Source organism: Cupressus sempervirens, chromosome 8 (genome assembly GCF_028749045.1).
Source record: "Cupressus sempervirens isolate cs-2001-9-10 chromosome 8, ASM2874904v1, whole genome shotgun sequence".
Lineage (NCBI taxonomy): Eukaryota > Viridiplantae > Streptophyta > Pinopsida > Cupressales > Cupressaceae > Cupressus > Cupressus sempervirens.
In genome coordinates, this window is record NC_143125.1 from 106,287,360 (window position 1) to 106,307,641 (window position 20,282).

The window sequence follows — 20,282 nt, forward strand, 5'->3', positions numbered from 1 at the left end:
CACATATAAATTATATTAAAAAGATATATATATATATATATATATATATATATATATATATATATATATATATATATATATATATATATATATATATAAATATAATTTAAACTTATGTATTACATGAAGTTTTAGGAACAAGTTATATCAAATAGTGAAAAATAAACATCAATGTAAAACTAATAATAATAAATATATTTAAAATAAGAAATTAAAAATATTTAATAGATTGTGATAATTAATATTGATGAGGTGGAAGATAAAATTATTGAAAAAATAAAATCTTATCACAAATGTGATAAAGATAAAGTTGTAATTAATACATTCATTAATGCAAGATGAAGTTGTTACAAAATATTTGTATTTTTTGTTGAAGAAAATTAATTTTTTGCCCACCAAAAATAGTATAGACCAGTAGAATGGATGAAAAATGTGATTTATAAAATAATGAAAAATTAGAAAAAGATATAAACATTTAAAATCTCATATAATCTTTTTAATTCTTTGATTTGATTGGTTAGTGTTAATGTCATATTTGCATTGACATGAATGCATAAATATTCCTACCTTGGCAGGAACTAATAACATCACAACTTAACCATCACACTACACCATTTATCCTTTTATGAATATCACTTAAAATGTAATATATGAAATAAATCATTCATTCTTATAATATCACTTAAAAAATATAATAAGTATGGAAAAAATGTAATAAGTACGAAAAATCAATCATTCTTATTATGAAAATAAGATCCTCTCGAAGAATATAAAGTAGTTTTACATTATTTTTTTTTTAAAAAAAAGGAGGAGGTGCATACTAGAAATATTGAATGCATATTAACAATGTTGAAAGCATATACATTTCTGCAAATGTTCATTTGTAAGGTTTATCACAGAAGAGGACTATTTCATTTTGTCAAAGTAGTGTTTAAAAATAGGTTTTCTCGAAGACAAATTAAATAGGAAAAACAAATCCCGGTTTATTGAAAGGTCAGAACCACTTATAGCATTTCAATTGAATACAATATTTACAAACATGATCGATTCAAAAGAATGGCCATAGCTTCTCGGAATAGCTCTGCACTTGCCGGGCTTCAGCGCCCACAAGAGAGTAAATGGGAGGGAAGATTTATTCGTAGGGAAAGTTTAAATTGCGTCGACCTTCAATCTGCATCCACCAGGCTTAAGATAACGAACCCACAAAATATTTATCCAGACAAAATTGTTAGGATCCATGGAAGCAGAGGATACTCTCTTTTATCATCAATTTCTCAAGGTGAGGGAGAAACTGATGTGCAGGAAGCAGGTGGGGTCGAGGAAGTGGAAGACGAGGAGTACATTCGCCAAATCTTGAGAGTATGTTGTTTATTGCGATATCGTATCTTCTGCTTTTTGTATTTGGTTATGCCCGGTAAAATAAGATATGGCGATTTTGCAGGTTGTGGAGCTTCTCAAGAAGAAGAGAGACATGACTATAAATGAGGTATGTGTTCTCAGTCTATTCATTTAACCACAAAAATGGCAATAAACATTTACATTTAGATTAAGTTTACATTAGAAACAAGGGGAGTTGCCTTGTGCCAGATCCTCTTGATTGTTGTCTAGCGTTTAGCCTTGGGATAACAACCTCGCAATCCGCAAACAAAAGAACCGTCTTTGAAAAAATCAACCAAAAAACATTTATATTAACACGTATAGTCAAATTTCATTGGAAACCAAGGGAGTTACATTTTGTCACATTTCAATTGCGCTTCTCATTTGTCGGGAATTCAATCTCGCATACACAACATCTTATGGGTTACATTTTTTCATTGAGTTTTCTTTCACCTGTTTCTTTGTATTCATTGTCCAATAGGCCTGATCTGGCGGTAATGCTGAGCAATTGCAATGATGACCACCTCTAAGTTTATTTCCTATAAACAGTTTGAGAGGGATGGCTCGGTTTATTTCGTAGCTTGATCACGAGGTTTAGACTCAATAATTATGAAATTTCAACAATATATGTAGGGAAAAGTGAGAAGATCCTTTGCCAGAGGCGTTCTCCAATGTCCAAGAGGCATGCTGATTTGTGTGTGCCCTTAGTTGTAAGCTTTATTTTTTAACCTTAGCTTGCGCTTGTAGTAGAAGGAAATTAGACTTAAGTATTTATGGGAGCAGTAGAGACATCAACATTTATCATGGAGTGCTCAGCATACAACAACATCTGCTCCTGCTATGAGGATATTTTAGAAGCAGGCAATTCAGGTGCTCTTTTTGAAGAAATAGAGCTAGACAGGACAGCAAACGCAGTGACCGAAATTCATTCTTGAAGAGCAAACTTGAAGAAGCAGTTACTAAGGGCCTAATGTTCTGACACCCTTTTTTGGGTTGTTTGCTTTTTCTAGGGGGTCCCATAGGCTGCTTTGGCCTTGATTCATTCATTGATTGAAGAGATCTTGCCAGCTAGAAGTGTACTTATAAAGAGAAAAGATATTGATAAGCTTATATTCTATGAATGAGAAGCATAGGTAACCCAATCTTAAATGCGTCAGAAAGAAAATTATGGCACTAATAATATAAGATGATATTTACTCTAAGAAATATTTTTCAAAAATTGAGCGAAAATAACACTCCTTATAAAAAAAAAAGCCATTCCCAACATAATAAGATGTTTTCTTTTGTTTGTGTTTTTGCTTATTCGTAATCTATACACAATTATATAGATGCATACTACTATGAAAATCACTACATAATATTGCCATACAATGGATATCAAACCATGGGTCAAAAACACTTATAAGACCCTTTATATACCTACACACGATGTCTTATATTTAATATGACGCCTTATTTTTTTAAAACCGAGATGCCATTAGAAATATTGAGGTGTAGAATATATGAAGTGTGCAACACTAATCTAAAATGTCACTTGCAAGATCTCAAATACTTGACGAATGACATGCGAAGAGCAAACACCGTAACACCAAAGTTACATGATCACTACTTGGATCAAATATTACATGTCTAACACCCCAACCAAATGAGAAATGGAACCCCTCACACCACATATCAAAAAAATATATTTAATGGGGTTACTTGGAATGGGTTTCTCACAAATTAGATGACTTTTGTCATCATCCCCTCACACAAAAGTGGCGATATCAACAACCCTTCAAAGTACAAATTTACAATGGTCACTTCTTTGTTCAAAAATCTATTTGGGAACATGATAGAAGGACAAATTAATATCTGGGTAGAGATGGACAAAAAGAGTGTGAAAGGCCAAAGGGTAAGTGGGCTTTAGGTCAAAGCACTCTACCATCGATCAACATTACATTTAGACCCCTGATTAAGAAGGTTGGAATAAACAAAGAGGATAGGTATTCTCTAGTTTTGTTGGCTTCAATAAAGCATTTGACACTATACCTAAAACCAAATTATAGAGTAGAATAGAAGAATTGGGAATCCCAAAAAAGCAGAGGGCAGTTGTTCATAGGTTGTATGATCAAATTTGGGCCAAAATTAGGACCAAGCAAGGATTATCATAATGTTTTATAAGTGACATTAGGGTTGAGTCAGGTTTCTCATTATCTCCTATGCTATTTGGGTTGTTTATTGACAAATTAGAGGAGTGGATAGTTCATTTGATGGTGGGGTTGTTCACTTGATCATGTTATGGTAAATCGATGTTGTTGTAGTTGTATTAAACAAAGGAGATGAATGCTCCTTTTATAGATTTACAAAGACCATGTTTCTAATAGAAACAATCGTGAACTAAAGACGGAAATAAAAACTACCAAATAAATTGAAGACTAAATAAGATGGCCATTAAAGAAACATTATAATATTCTAATACCCTCCCTTAATGGTCATTGTCCAATTGATGTCTTTTGGTCACAAATTCTTCAAAACGTTTTGCTGCAACTGAGACCCTCCCTGGCTTTGCAAAATGTTAATGACCAAGAAGCAAAATAGGTCCATAAAAGAACAGAGAACAATGTCCTCTTCTTTAGAATGCTCTGCAACAAGAGACAAGAGCCTTCCATTGACTTTGCCACCGAGATAAGTCTGCCACTAACCCTCCAAGAATCAAAAAAACATCTGACCGGAAATCATCATAAAATATCCAATTTGATGTTTGATAACGAAGCTACTCTTCCTTGGAGACAAAGACAAACACTAAGAACAACTAGCACCATTTTGATAAAAAATTGACAAACCCTCCACACTTTGCAAATGAGCATGATCCCCCAAAATAGATTGCAAAACGGTGCGATTTTTTAGGAGAAAGATCGAAAAAATTGAACATGTTTTGTGAGGTGAAAAATTGATCAAAACCCAACATGGTTTTTGAGGTGAAAAATTAGTCAAAACCAAATAATTGTTAGAATTTGAAAAGATTAATAACCCAGAAAACTAGTGCAAAGAGTAAATATCTAAACTATGAATGCAGATGATACAAAATCAAAATAGCATCATAGAGTTAGTCTCCAAGAGAGTAATGCAAATGCTAGAAGCAAAATAGCATTAAGAGGATGCAAAAACAAGAGATGCAAATACAAGCCAGGTAGCATGCTTATATAGGCTAGGAAGAGGGAGGAGGTGGCAACACCAACCAATGAGGAGCAACCATCTATCAGACTAAAGATAGCAAAGTATCTTCCCAAGATAGTTAATGGATGTTCACATGTAGGAAGGTGACACCTCACAACCATTCACCTAATAAGACATGCTTTATTAACCTAAGCGAGATTATTAAAAGTGTAGGAAAAACCTAGCAAAATAGAAAAAATAAAAAACTACACTAACACCCCCCCATAAGCGAAGCTTAGGTGGATGTAGAAATGGGTCCCGGCAAGTCAAGCCTGATGAGGTACCCATGTACATAAAATTCCCCCAAAAGAGAGAGAAAAGAGACTCCCCAAAGAAAATTAGGACTCCAAGTGAGAGGAAGCAGCCCCCCCAAAAGATGAAGCATCCCATACCCCCAGCAAAGCTTGCAAATTTTGTCCGGTAGATCCACTTACATCGAACAATTTTTCTTCCCTTAGAAAAAGGGACAAGATCCCAAGTGTGGTTCCTCATCAAGGAACTATACTCTTCCTGCATAGCTGTATCCCACTCAGAAATACCAGAAGCCTCATGAAAGGACTGTGGATTTGAGGCAGTAGCAATGAAGATATGTAGAGCAGCCTGGAATTGTGAACGAGTCTGCTTGGTGTCTGATGGATCCCCAACCCAATCACCTGCAAACTGCAAGGTCTGTCTAGCCCAAAGTGGACCAGAAGATGGAGAATCTAGAGGAGAATCATCAACCTGTGAATGATGACTAGGAGAGGAAGGAGGTGAGTCCTCTGAATCACTCTTTGCATCAAAAGTGGAGGTAGAAGACTGCTCAAGTGAATTTGACCCATTAGAAGATCTATCATGTATTCCAAGTGACTCCAATGTCAAAGTAGAAGGCAACCCCGTGACCATGCTCTGATGGTTAAGCTGATGCAAGTAGTGGAAGTTAAGATGGCCAAACTGCTCATGCCATAATCTGCTCACATCATTAAAGTGAGTGAGAAAAACAGTCAAAGGAGGATTAGAAACAAAGTGAGAAAACATATAGAGTCGTGATTGATGATCTGCTCTCCCAACTGCAACTGTAGAATCATTGTGCAACTCACGTATCTCCACTGAATCAGGAGTGAACTCAACCCGCTTGCCTAAACCTGTGTGAGTGATCTGGTGTACCGATAGGAGATTAGTTGACAATGAGGGTACATAAGGAACATCATGGAATGTGCCATCCCCCACATCAACAGACCCTCTCCCACACACCTCAACAAGAGTGTTATCACCCATCAAAATAGAAGGCATAGTACACGGCTCCAAGGATGCAATTTCTTCCTTAGATGAAGCCATGTGGTGTGAAGTACCCGAATCAAGAACCCAAGTGGATGGTGAGGAAGCAACTGCAAAAAGCGCCTTGCCCTTCCCTTTCCCCTTGCTATTTTCTTTTTCTTTGTTAGACCCTTCATTAGAACTTTGTTTGATAGACTCAGGAACACTGATATTATTCTTCTCAAGAATGTATGTCAAGTGATCAAGTTGTTTTTGCAAACATTTATGTTTATCATGACCAGGTCTTTTACAATAGGCACATTTGACCTTTTCTTTCTTAGGCTTATCGCCCTTGGAAGATGGTGTATCAATAGTTGCTTTTGAAGAAATCAGCATCTGATCCTTCTTCTCCTGACTATTCTTTTGTTTCTTGTCCTTACTATTGTTGTTACTACTTTGTCCTTGTTGTTCTTTTGTGCCTTGGTTGGCAGCCAAGGTATGTGACTTAGAGGACTTAAGAATGCCCATCTGGATTAGCTTGTCTTGTTCTCGAGTGAGATTGATAGCAAAATCATCTAAAGATGGCATGGCGAATTGAGTACCAAGTGCACCCTTAGTAGCATAGAAGGTAGCGACAAACACAGAATATTCTGAACTTAGCTTAGAGAGAATACTAAGAATCAGTTGTTCATCTTTCTTTTCAATTCCACATTGTTTTAACTGCAGCCTTAGTGATTTCAATTTGGTGAAGAAATCTTGGATTGTGTTGAAATTGCCTGGACTCAAACTAATTAATTCATTTTCCAACATATGACCCCTCATTGAATCTTGTGTGCCAAATAGTGTTTCTAGCTTTGTCCATACTTCATTTGGTGTATCCAAAGACTCAATGTGAAATAGCAAGTCAGGAGAAACAGACAAACACAATGTTCCAAATGCCTCATCACATTTGTTAAACCACTTAGGCTTATCTTTATCTTTAGCAGGTTCAGTTTCAAGTCCCATAGTTATCCTATTTAATCCAGCGTTCTTTAAGTGAATTGTCATGCGTGATTTCTACTCAAAGTAATTGTATGGAGTTAGGATGGGCATATTTGTTTGATCCATGATGAAGAAATGCAAAGAAGAAATGCTAGAAAGAAGAGAACCCAACCACGACAATGCCCCCCACTTTTTACTCAATCAAAGAACCCCCCCCAAAGAAATATGATTTGGCACTTTATTTTAGTGCGTTTACAACTACCACTAGAAAGAAATACTTAGTGGTCTTGATTTCAATGCATTACAAACCCTCATGAAGAGCATATGCTAAAAGTGAAACTTGGGCACAATAATCAAGAAAACAAATAGCACCACTGCGATCTACTCAAAAAATCATGCACTTTCAAAAAAAGAATCGCCTCGATATGAGGTCGTATGAGAAAGTTATGATCTTCCGAAGTTTCCAAAACGAGAACTGTGCACAGTCACGGCTAAGAATCTGCAATTTCTGAAGGATTCATGCATGAAAATCAAAAAACAACTCCACTAGTGGATAGAGCACAAAAAAATAGCCAAGTTCATAACAATAATCATCAAAATCGGAGTCCGTATGAGCAAGAACGAGACATTTGAAAACTGCATTCAAATCTGCGACTGCCAATGGAGAGGGGTATGGCTGTAGCTTTGCATGCTCGATTCTGAAAAATATACAGCTTGCATGCAAAATCTGAAAGATACCCAGATGGTTTTTCAGGGCTGCGAACAAAACCCAGAAAGCGTTTTTCTTGCTGATGTACAAAAGATGTTGCTTTAGTGTAAATCAGACGCCTTTGACAGTAAAAAACGGCTCCAAAAATCAAAAAAATGACCCCAGCAACCAGAATATGACATGCAAATGTTGGATCAGCTTCCTAAGTCCATCAATGGCATGATGGAACCTGCAAAACTGATTGAAAACTCCAAATATGCAAGTTGGTTGTCAGATTTGAGATTGAAACCCCAGAGAAAAACCGTTTTTGTCAAAACTTTTCTGATTCTCAGGATCATCCAAAGATGCAAGAGAAGAGCATACTTCGTTTTTCAAAAAACTACAATAAAGTTTATTTGCCCCCCCCGAATCTCTCAAATAAGGAAACTAAAATCTACTCTTGCACATAGAAAAGCTCTGATACCATGTTAGAATCTGAAAAGATTAATAACCCAGAAAACTAGTGCAAAGAGTAAATATCTAAACTATGAATGCAGATGATACAAAATCAAAATAGCATCATAGAGTTAGTCTCCAAGAGAGTAATGCAAATGCTAGAAGCAAAATAGCATTAAGAGGATGCAAAAACAAGAGATGCAAATACAAGCCAAGTAGCATGCTTATATAGGCTAGGAAGAGGGAGGAGGTGGCAACACCAACCAATGAGGAGCAACCATCTATCAGACTAAAGATAGCAAAGTATCTTTCCAAGATAGCTAATGGATGCTCACATGTAGGAAGGTGACACCTCACAACCATTCACCTAATAAGACATGCTTTATTAACCTAAGCGAGATTATTAAAAGTGTAGGAAAAACCTAGCAAAATAGAAAAAATAAAAAACTACACTAACAATAATACAAAGCTTTGTTTTTTGAGGAAAAACAATAAAACCCACTAGATAATTTTTGAGGAAAAACCCACAAAGGAATCCCACACAACTTTGTGAATTACATAACCAGAAATTATTCGAGGGAAAAAATTTATGAAAACCCAACACAATTTTTAAAGGTAACAAAACACAAGACTTCACATGGTAAACCAACACATGCAAGCAACATGCAAGCACATGCAAGTGCATGTAACAAACATGCAACAAATATGCAAGTACACGCAACCCCAAAAAATCAGAGACTTTTGCTGTAACTGAGAAATTGTGGGATCAAAACCCTTAACTAGGCGTGCGATTTCCAACAAAAATTCTCGAAGACGAACCGCAAAAGTTTCATAAAATACCACTAACGATTTTTATTTCTAAAAATCGAAAAGGAAATTTGTGGAAAGGCTTCTAGATCAAAAGAGGCTCAATTTTTTCTTAAAAAATCCGCCACATTTCATGAAAGCCCATTGACCTGCTCTGATACCATGTTATGGTAAATCAATGTTGTTGTAGTTGTATTAAACAAAGGAGATGAATGCTCCTTATCTAGATTTACAAAGACAATGTTTCTAATAGAAACAATTGTGAACTAAAGACAGAAATAGAGACTACCAAATAAACTAAAGATTAACTAAGATAACCATTAAAGAAACATTATAATATCTAATAGATCAATCATGAAACAAAGTTGCTTCTCTATACAAATGACCTTATTTTAATGACAAACATAGTGCATGATAGGAAGGAACTTTTGAAAGCTCTAGAATCTTTTTGCAAAGAAACAGGGTTGTAGGTGAACACTAGCAAAACTAAGGCCATGATCTTTGCCTTGAAGAGAAAGAAGCTTCACATGAAATTTATCTTCAAAGGCAGCCCTTTTAAGTGGTTAATGATTAAAAATATCTTGGTGTTGATCTCCACAATGAGATAAGATAGAAGACATGTAGAGAAAAAGGGAAAAGGGGGATGGAAAGTGTTGTACACATTACAAAATGGATGCAAAAGATCTAAATTGTAGGACTAGAAAACTAAGAAAACGCTCTTTGGACTGCTAGTGGTATGCGTGATGCTATATGTATGTGAAGTTTGGGGTGGCAACACATCAACAATGAAGTGGAGACATATAGAAAGATTACACAACCATTTAATCACAATTATCCTTAAATAAAATTGCTCATTCCCTATGGGATTGCCTTTGTGGAAGTTGGCACCTATTTTGTAGAGGTGCTAACTTTGATTCAGCTGCTAAGTTTTCTAAAGAAGCTAGAGAACATGGAACTACCTCGTTGGCCCAAAATGGTAGTGGAAGAGAATTTAGGTAGAAGGAAGAGCATTTAGATGGAATAAAATGACAAGGGGATGAATAAGTGGGGTATTAGCATAAAAGAGTACTCAAATAACAATGATGGAATTAAGAAGTTGGTGCATGGAGAAGTCAAGTGAAGCAAATGGACAAGGAACCTTGGGAGGAAACAATCCTGGATATGACCAGGCACAAAAAACCTATGTAGGAATGAAAATAAAATGGAAAGCAATAAAGCTAATGGCTCAACTATAAACTAGTTTGTATCAACTCAAGTGTAAGATGGAAGGTGGATGATACCTAAAATAGAGTGGGTACATAGAAGATGTTTTAATTGTATTCTAGAAACGATGGAGACACTATGACATTACATCATGGAGTGTTTTGACTTAAGAGGACTTTTAGATCATTTAAATTGAGCTTCAAAATATGGGTTCCTCGAGTAACCTATTCGAAGAAGAATGGATAACAAAAGCTGTAGATTACTTGATTAAGGTACACAATAGAAGATCCAAGATACAACTAAAAAAGAAGATCAAGTAGGCACGGTGTTGGGGTTCTTTTTGTTTTGGACTTTTTTGCTTACCTATATTGCTATGTATTTGTGAGTCCCATAGGCTATTTGTCTTTATGGACACTATTAAAACCGTTCATTCATTCAATCACCATGACACTTGCATTCAAAATCCTCAAAAGAAGCATGGGTAGACATTTAATTGTAGCTACACCACAACCATCCTCCAATCAATAATGGTCTTGTGCCTTTATATTTCTTTAGGAGGAATGAAAAGACATGTCTCTTATCTTGTTACCAAAGAGAGAGAACTCTTCCAAATGGATCACACTCCCGAGAATACATACGTTTTGGTGATTGGTAGTTTAGTGTTTGATTTGAAATAATCATTCTCAAATTGACTAGGAGTTTTATGTGGGTCCCTTAGGCTTATGGCCTCATGGACATCATTAAAAATCTTTCATTTCTTTCATTCTTTGGTTATCAATGGAACTCTTCCTTTTGTGTAGCTGTTGAGTAATATCAATCCCATTATTCCATCCCTTTGAACTACACTTAAAAATTATTTATTCTTATACTCTGTGAATTGTTCAATAATCCAATGCCAGTTGTGAGTTGCTTCTGTCTTGGTAAAAAGGATGTTGTCCATGCTTGTTCATCTAATGTCCATCCTAGGTTGGTTTGGAAGCTATATTTAAAGATAGTGGTCAATGATACATGAATGTTCTGAGTACTTCCATCTTGCTGAAGGGTGAATCAACAACCAACCTACTTTTGAATGTCAATGTGATGCCCAATATTTAATCATAGAGGTACCATGGATTAAAATATTGCCAATATCTTTGGGATAAGACAACTTATTGCGAGAAGTTTTGGCTCCCAACAAACTATGTCAAATTATTATGACAAATAAGTTTCAATTTGTCGCCAATATTTTGATGTTCCATTGCTGATATATCGACAATTTATCACGACATTTCAAGATTTTATTGTGCATGACCAATTCATACAACAATCATACTCACATATACTATATTATAATTAGCGATTATATGCCAATCATTTGATTATCCAATTGAGGGATATTATAGCCAGTCGTGGTCTATTCCATTTGAAATAATCTTAGGGACTTCCGCTATCGGGAACATTGTAAGGAACAAAACAATCATCATATAGGAGTCTATCGACATATCATAACCATGATTATGACTATGTTACTAAATCAATGACACAACTATAGAAGTGATGATCTACAATTAGATAACCAACACCACTAATATTGGTGAATAATATATGTAGTGTGGTGATTGATGGACAACTAGTCGATCAATTCTCAGTAATTGAACTATCATCAGATTGACTTAAGTAAGAAGAGCTACTGACATAATAAGGAATGATTGAAACTAAAAGATGAGACAACATACACATGACAATGATACCAAGAGTCTAGGGCAAGACCTCCCAGTAGTTTTTACTTGAGTAGCTAGGAAGGGGAAAAGGAAGATGTGGAGTTTTTTGATATTGTACTTGACAATTGTATTTGCTTATAGTCTTACAAAGACAATTTTCTATTTTTAGTTTGCTTTAGAGTTCAAACAATCAAACTATGGCTACGCGCCATCAACATTCCACACGAGGATGTGATTTTTTATCCTATTTGCATTAATATATATCTAGATCAGCTTGTTTGGTTTTCATTCATTTACTGACTTATTAGATGCATCTCCCTATTGGTTTTGTAAAGTTTTATATATATATATATATATATATCTTTTGATTGGTGTAAATCTCAATTTCAATGTATGTAGTGATATGAAAACTTTATATTCTAAGTAGGAAATGATCACACTATAATCTCTTAATATTAATATTTGAAAGAATCAAATAATTAATGAAAGAAATAATTATATTAACAATGATGTCTGATTTCAAATTGGTTTATTGTAATTTGTGATAGAAGAAATCTAATTTCCTTGGTTATTGATCGTTTCTAAGCATCATAGATGTATATATATTAACGTAGGGGAAGTGGTGTGCCGTTTTAAGTGAAAGACATGACTTATGAAAGAGTCAGTCCCGACAATGGTCGTGTCGGTCAGACAGTACTCTACAGGAACCGATGGTAATCAAAACCACGATGAATATAATACTGCCAATGTTAATTTATTACAACACAAGGAATTATTACATGTTATTATTTAGTTTGCTCAACTTAATTTGATAGTGTATATATATATATATATATTATATTATATGTATATGTATATATACAATTAATGAATAGTCATGTAATACTGTACTGAAGTATAGATACACATAACATATCTATAGGCACAAAATTTAATTTCAATTTCTCACATAACTAACATATTTAACACTCCCTCTTTAGCAAAGGGAAATTGAAATAAAACAACTTACACAATAAGGTGTTATCATCATAGTGTTTAAAGCCAAGAATTAAAAAACACAATGGATTTTCATGGTGTCTGGCAAAATCTGGCCCAAAGAACCATGAAGGTTATCGATGTGTTCGGCAAGATCCGGCCCGAAGAACAATGATAACCCTAACTTCAAAAATAATGGATTTTCATGGTGTTTGGCAAAATCCGGCTCGAAGAACCATGAAGGTTATCAATGTGTCCGGCAAGATCCGGCCCAAAGAAAAAAGATAACCCTAACTTCAACCATTATTTGAAAACAAATGAACTATAGATAAAGTTGTCACTTTATAATAGGATCAGAACACAAGAAAGGTCGTCACCTTTCACAAGAAAAGTCGTCACTTTTCACAACACAAGCTTGCAAGAAATTATTTTATATTCATGAATATAATAGATAATAATTGCATTTACAACAATGTCATACCAAGTTTTCCTCTGAAGTACACAATTTTTAACTTCGCAAGACGTTTGGTAAAAATATCAGCATTCTGCTCATTTGTACTGATATAACTTAATTTAATAATATCTCTGCTAACCATATCTCTTATATAGTGATAAGGAGTCTCGATATGCTTTGATCGATTGTGGAAAACTGGATTTCCAGATAGTTTGATACAACTTTGATTATCACAATGAATCATTGTAGGATTTAGAGGTTTTCCAAATAACCCAAATAATAATTTCCTTAGCCAAACTGCTTTACGTGCTCCCATGGAGGTAGCTACATACTCAGCTTCAGTAGAACTTAAGGCAACAACTGGTTGTTTTCTGCTGAACCAAGATATCATTGCTGACCCAAGACTGAAACAACAACCTGTAGTGCTTTTACAGTTAGAGGAGTAACCTGCCCAATCTGAGTCAGTGTACCCTTCCAAATTTATCTCAACATTTTTATACTTTAATCCAAAACCAATAGATCCTTGTAAGTATCTCAAGATGTGTTTGGCAGCCATTAAGTGAATCTTCTTAGGTTTACACATGAAATGACTTAGGACATTGGTAGCATAGCATATGCCAATAAGAGGAGTGATGAGTTCTCCCAGGAGTCATTGTATCTCTCCCACTGAGCCCATCGACGCGTCAATACCACGATGCCAAATCAGATTCTATACGTAACATGCCCCCCCCGCTATTTAGTTTAGTTTAGTTGCATTCTATGGGTTTCCAAGCCCTAAACCATTTTATGGACTAGGAGGAGGGTCCCCACCCAATTCTATGAGGCTGATTAATTAAGCATGTAGGGTGGGCCCCGACCTATTCCCTGGAGGCCTATAAAAATAATGGGGGTTGCTTCATAATGAAAGGTAATTAAACCCCACCCCCCCTACCACTTTTCTAGGCTAGTTAGACCTCCCACCCCCTCCAACAATAGTTGTTGGGCATGTTACGTATAGAATCTTCCAAAGTTGGATTCACTTTTCGGAACCAAGAAGCGGGATAGCCTAAAATTTATAGGGGTCGACTGACTCTCCGTTGCCCCTACTCTTCTAAAGGGCCCTACCATTCTATAGGGTAATGTGAGTTGGGTCAGAATGAGAATAAGAAGTATGCGGCAACAGTTGGGTTACAGTTCTAGGAGAAGCAGAACTATAGTGGTTGTTTATGCCCATCCATTACACTATCATGAGTTGTTTCTGATCATGATAGAGTAATGGGCTTAAGATGGTCTTCCATGCGGTGAGTCAGAAGCCCAAGATCCTCGTTTATTCATTTGGGGTGGCACAATAAAATAATAGGCCGCTAGAAAAGAGGGGCCCACTCCATAGCCCATAGAATTGTAGGGTAGGGCGAGCAGTACCATAGACTCGGTCGGGAATCAGCCCCAATTAAGAAGCTTGCTAGAGTCACTAAAATAGTGGCTAGAATCGAGCAGGCAACCCCCCCCTAAAATTTATAGGGGTGATTGGAGCTCGAGATTCTATACGCAACATGCCGCCCCTACTATTCTATGGTGGAAATCTTTCGACCCTTACATGAACTATCTATAATAATTGGGCGGATAGCTAGAGGGGCCCACCCAACATAACTATTCCCGGAACTATACCACATAGAATTGTAGGGGGCCCTCCTACTTAATTAACTTGCGACGAATAATTAATCAGTGCCCTACCCCTACAATAATATGAAGGGGGGTTTGAAGGGTAAGGGTTCAATTATAGTTGCTAGAAACCAATCCTCGAGTGAACATATTTCTGCCTACAATTATATAGGGCTAGCAACCTGATTAATGCCCGACATGGGGTCAAAAGTGACCCATTAATGTCTGGTAGGCCGGACCAATTATCTGTCTGAAGAGAGTAGGATTGATGTCCTCAGAGTTTAAGGCGGCTTCTTTTAGCTTGTGCAAGTTTGTTTCCATCGGAGTAGATAAGGGCTTACTATCCATCATTCCAAATCTAGTTAGAATATCTTGAGTGTACTTTCCTTGATGTAAGAAGATGTAGTCCTTTTTCTGATTAACTTCTAATCCCAAGAAGTAGTGTAGTAACCCTAGATCTTTCATCTCAAATTCGGCTATTAGATCTTGTTTGCATTTTTCAATCAATTTATCATCTCCTGTTATTAGTAAATCATCAACATATAGAACAAGTATTAACATCTCATCGTTTGAGGTTTTGAAGTATATGTTTGAGTCGTTTTCATTCTTTGAGTATCCAAGTTTGGATAGATAATTGTCTATCCTTTCATACCAAGCTGGAGGGGCTTGTTTGAGACCAGAGAGTGCTTTCTTGAGTTTACATGCATACAACTTTTTATCTTTCACAGTGAACCCTTTAGGTTGTTCTATGTAGACTTCTTCATTAATAACCCGATTTAGGAATGCAGTTTTTACATCCATCTGATGAATCTTCCATCCTTTGGATGCTGCAATTGCAATGATCGTTCTTATAGAAGTGTAGCGGGCTGTCGGAGCAAAAGTTTCTTCATAGTCAATGTTAGGTTTCTGAGAAAACCCTCGAGCAACAAATCTAGCTTTGTGTTTTTCAATGCTTCCATTTGTGGCGTATTTGATTTTATATAACCATTTTGAAGATACAAATGATTTGTCTTTAGGTCTAATTACAATATCCCAGACATTGTTTTGAAGTATGGAATTGTATTCTTCCACCATGGCATCTTTCTACTCTTGTGAATTCAGAGCTTCTTCAGTTGTTGATGGTTCGGTTTTATTTAACTCAGTTATCAAAGCAGTGTAACATGATTGACTTCGAGTTCTCTTGCTTTCTTTTGAGATCTCATCTGGTTCTACATTGTTTTCTTCAATCATCTTCCTTGCCCATAATGGTCTTTTCTTTCCATTAGTTATATCTGATTCTTTTCCTTCAGATGTGTTCTCCCTCTGATTTTTAGTTTGTCTAGTTTCCTCATCATCTAAGTTTGGTTCATCTTCTATGCCGGTTGAAAGTTTTAAAGCAGAGTGTTCTTCAAAAATTACATCTCTACTTATTTCAATTGATCTTTGTCCGGGAATGTAAATTCTATAACCCTTGGAATTTTCACTGTATCCTATAAATATACCTCTCTTTCTAGAAGGTTCAAGTTTAATCCTTTTTTCTTTGGGTATGTGTATATAGACTGGACATCCGAATATTCTGAGATGACTTAAATTTGGTTTAGTCCCTGAGAAAACTTCTTCTGGTGTGGTATTTTTTAGAATTGAATGTGGACATTTGTTTTGAATGTATATTGCAGTCTTAGAGGCTTCTGCCCAAAATGAAGCGTGCATATTTTGATCATGTAACATAGCTTTTGTAGCTTCAAATATGGTCCTATTTTTCCTTTCTGTGACTCCATTTTGTTGACGATTATAAGGTATTGTATACTCCCTCTTAATCCCAATAGAATTGCAAAAACTTTTGAAGATTTCAGATGTATATTCCCCTCCATTGTCTGATTTTAATGTTTTAATCCTTTTACCTGTCTGATTTTCTACTAAGGCTCTGGAAGTTTTGAATTTTGATAGAACTTCATTAGATTCTTTGGCTTTCAAAAAGTAGATCCAAGTCTTCCTAGAAAAATCATCAACGAAGGATATATAATAAAGGAATTCTCCTAGAGATGGTGTGGGCATGTGTCCACATAGGTCTGAGTGGACTAGTTCCAAAACTGATTTTGACTTATGTTCACTAGAGGGAAAAGGTCTTTTTATGATTTTCCCTAGAGCACACCCTTTGCATGTTCCTATATGGGTTGAGTCTAGTTTAGGGGTTCCAGAAGTGATCTTATCTAAATTTGGAAGTGAACTGAACCCAATATGCCCAAGTCGTCTATGCCATAATTCACTAACATTTGATGTTTCATGACTGAGGGCTTGCTTTTGAATATTGCTTAATCTATATAATGTTCCAAATCTGGACCCTATGATAATAGCACTTTTCAGATTTGAGTTATTAGGTCAGTATAGTACTTTGTCTTTGTTGAAGGTGACTTGATATCCATCATCGGTTAGACTTGAGATAGAAATTAGATTTCTCTTTGTACTTGGTACAAATAAGACATCTTTAAGATTAAGTGTAGTTCCATCTTTTAATTTGATAGAACAAGTCCCAATACCTTTGACAAAATAGGTGGAGTTGTCTCCAACTGTAACTCCTTCAGTGATATAATGTCCAAATGTATCAAACATATCTTTGAATCCAAAGATGTGACAAGGTGCACCACTGTCTACGATCCAAGCTTCTTTATTTGAATTTACTTCACTTGAAAGTGCGGAATAGTATAGTTGATTTTCACTTTCTTTTGTTTCAGCTAGGGAGGCTAGAATTTTTTCTCTCTCTAGACAGTTTCTAAAGGTGTGTCCCATTTTCTCACACTTATAACACTTAACTTGGGAGTAATCTTTATTTCTAAAATTCCTTTTATTGAATTTTCTCTTTCGTTTATTTGAGACAGTGTGGAGAGCTTGATTTTCTCCTTCTTGATTTGATGTGATTCCTCTGGAGATTAAACTTGATTCTTCTAATATGCATTCATTTTTTAGTTGATCAAAAGTAGGAATTGAAGGTCTACTTACCACTTGAATGAAGGTATCCCAAGACATTGGTAGCCCTCTAAGAGCTATTAATGAAAGTTCTTGATCTTCTATTTTGTTTCCAATAGATGATAAACATTTCTTCATTTCAGAAATTTTCTTGAAATAAGATTGAACAGGTTCTCCTTTTTCCATTTTAGTATTCAGTAGTTGAGATTTTAAGGTGATCAGTCTACTTGAGTTATTTATCTCAAATGTATTTTTTATGATCTTGAATACCTCATATGCACTTTTGATATCTGATATAGAAGGAAGAATGTGATCCTTTATTGAATCAACAATAATTTTCCTTGCTTTATTGTTTCGTCTTTTCCAGGTGAGTCTTTCTAATTCATTTTGAGGTATTGGAATATCTTCTTCAATGTAGGTTTCTAGTTCCAGTTCTTCAAGAATCGTAATAATACGAGTTTTCCAAGAGAAAAAGTTTGATGCACCTTCAAGTCTATCTTCCACTCTGACGTTGTTTGTCATTATGTCTTTCCCTTTTTAATTGAATTGAAATTCGAGATTTCTCTACCAATTTGGCTTTGATACCATATAAAGTTTTATATATATATCTTCTGATAGGTGTAAATCTCAATTTCAATGTATGTAGTGATATGAAAACTTTATATTCTAAGTAGGAAATGATCACACTATAATCTCTTAATATTAATATTTGAAAGAATCAAATAATTAATGAAAGAAATAATTATATTAATAATGATGTCTGATTTCAAATTGGTTTATATCAAGCATGGCAGTGCAAATACATTTTCAGCAATCAGGAAAATCAACATGGTATTAGAGCACAGGCTGCAAATGTACAAATAGATTAGAGAAATACATTGGAGATGGTCATTGGAGAATAGGATTGAATTTATAGCTCCTATGGAAATTGGAACTGATATCTTATAGCGAACAAACATTTAAAAAAAATTAATATCCTTATCTCTTTTGATGATAAACATTTACTTGATATTTCGCTGGTGATGTAAGCATGGCTATGTACGTATGAATGGGATCTGCATTTTCTGCTATGTCTCTAGTGACATCGATGTTAAGTTATATTGTATTTGGCTCCCCGATTATATCCATTGAGAGGTTATTTACCTCTTGTATTCAATTTTACTGCTGCAGGACTATTCATTCTTTTGTTGGCAGCTAATTTGGATATATACAAAGGGGGAGTTGATTCATATCATCATTGAGGCATGTTTGCCAAAAATATGCTGCAGGTTTTATGACTGGTTTAAATCAAATAAGGATTAATGAAGAGCATAAGTAAACAAAGATAAGGTATAATGGAATTATACTTGGGAAAAGAGTATTGTATATAAATTGGTCAAAGTTTAAAGGAATAAGAATTAGCGTGGGAAGTAAGTACGAAATCTTCAATACATAGTTCTTTCCAACATAAAAGATCATTTATGGAAAGTCTTTAATCTTGATTATGGTGCAAATGCTCAACGGTTACCATGTTCCTCTTCAATCGTCGATGGTCAGCAACTGTTTGATGTCCTATTACACGGAGATGCACTTGGTCCCAACAGTTTGGTGATTGTCACAACTTGTGATGAGAGGTTTTCTATATAGGCTGGAATAGGGTGGCCGATATAAAATGAAAGAAATGAATCGAGAGCATGGAAATATTGTAAAAGGGAGTTTGATTATTTGGTAGACAACTTTGTCGATTTATGTAGAGGCTTAGCTCTTGCTCTTAAAGAAAGGTGGGCGCACATGATGGGACAAGGTAATAATAATAAGAAAGTAAGAGGCATGACTAGTAAACCCCACTTTAGAAGTTGGGAATATATTAACACTAAGCCACATTAATGTGGGTAAGTCTAATCTCTTCAATATATTATATTAATGAAATATACATGTCAAGTAGGCATTAAATATTAATATTGATCATATTAATAACTTAATCTTCTCTTGGAATTCACATTTGGAACTAGAATGGCGTCTCTCCTTGGAAGTGGGTCTTGTATACGAAGGCAATATTTTAGTCATTGAAGATTAAGGCACAAAGGGATTACATGATATGGACATCAATGGAAGATGAGGAGAGAACCACGATGGTAACACAAGTTCTTGATAGTGGTCTAGCTTGAGCAGGAGGTCACTTTTTATTTGTGCAGCACCTGAAGTTGGTGTTAGAATGCATGACAACATATCAACTTGACACCCAAGAGCTATCAGATTTAGAGGGAGCCTGACATTTCATTAGAGGCAACCTTCAACGTGAGGGAGCAGATAGAGAATATGATTCAGCCAACCTTTGTTGATCTCGATCATATTGATTCAGAGGTAGTAAACCATGTTGAGATGGATTCTTCAATGATCAATAAATTGTACCAGACAAGAGGAGTCTAATTCATGAATATACTTCACAACTATGTGATTTTAATGGGCCTACCCCCCTGTGTACATCATGAGAAATTGACGACTTCCAAATGATGTCACTTGTATTTGCAAAAGTTATTGAAAGGTGACAATCTTACAATAACTTATTTTTCTATTATGATGGATACCTTACAATGTCTATGTAGATCATAATAGATCATACTCTGCATGGTGGATGTTTATA

The 20,282-nt window shown here is 35.4% G+C and overlaps 1 protein-coding gene across 1 annotated transcript in view; it reads left to right on the forward strand.

Moving 5' to 3' along the window:
* Positions 1–1,033: 1,033 nt before the first annotated feature.
* CEST (death domain associated protein) overlaps positions 1,034–20,282 on the forward strand; it is a 115,651-nt gene continuing 96,402 nt past the window's right edge. The window contains exons 1-2 of the mRNA XM_089796891.1: positions 1,034–1,359; positions 1,442–1,486. Of these exons, the coding sequence (XP_089653017.1) occupies positions 1,057–1,359; positions 1,442–1,486 (348 nt within the window). The 5' untranslated portion in view covers positions 1,034–1,056. The remainder of the gene's footprint in view (positions 1,360–1,441; positions 1,487–20,282) is intronic.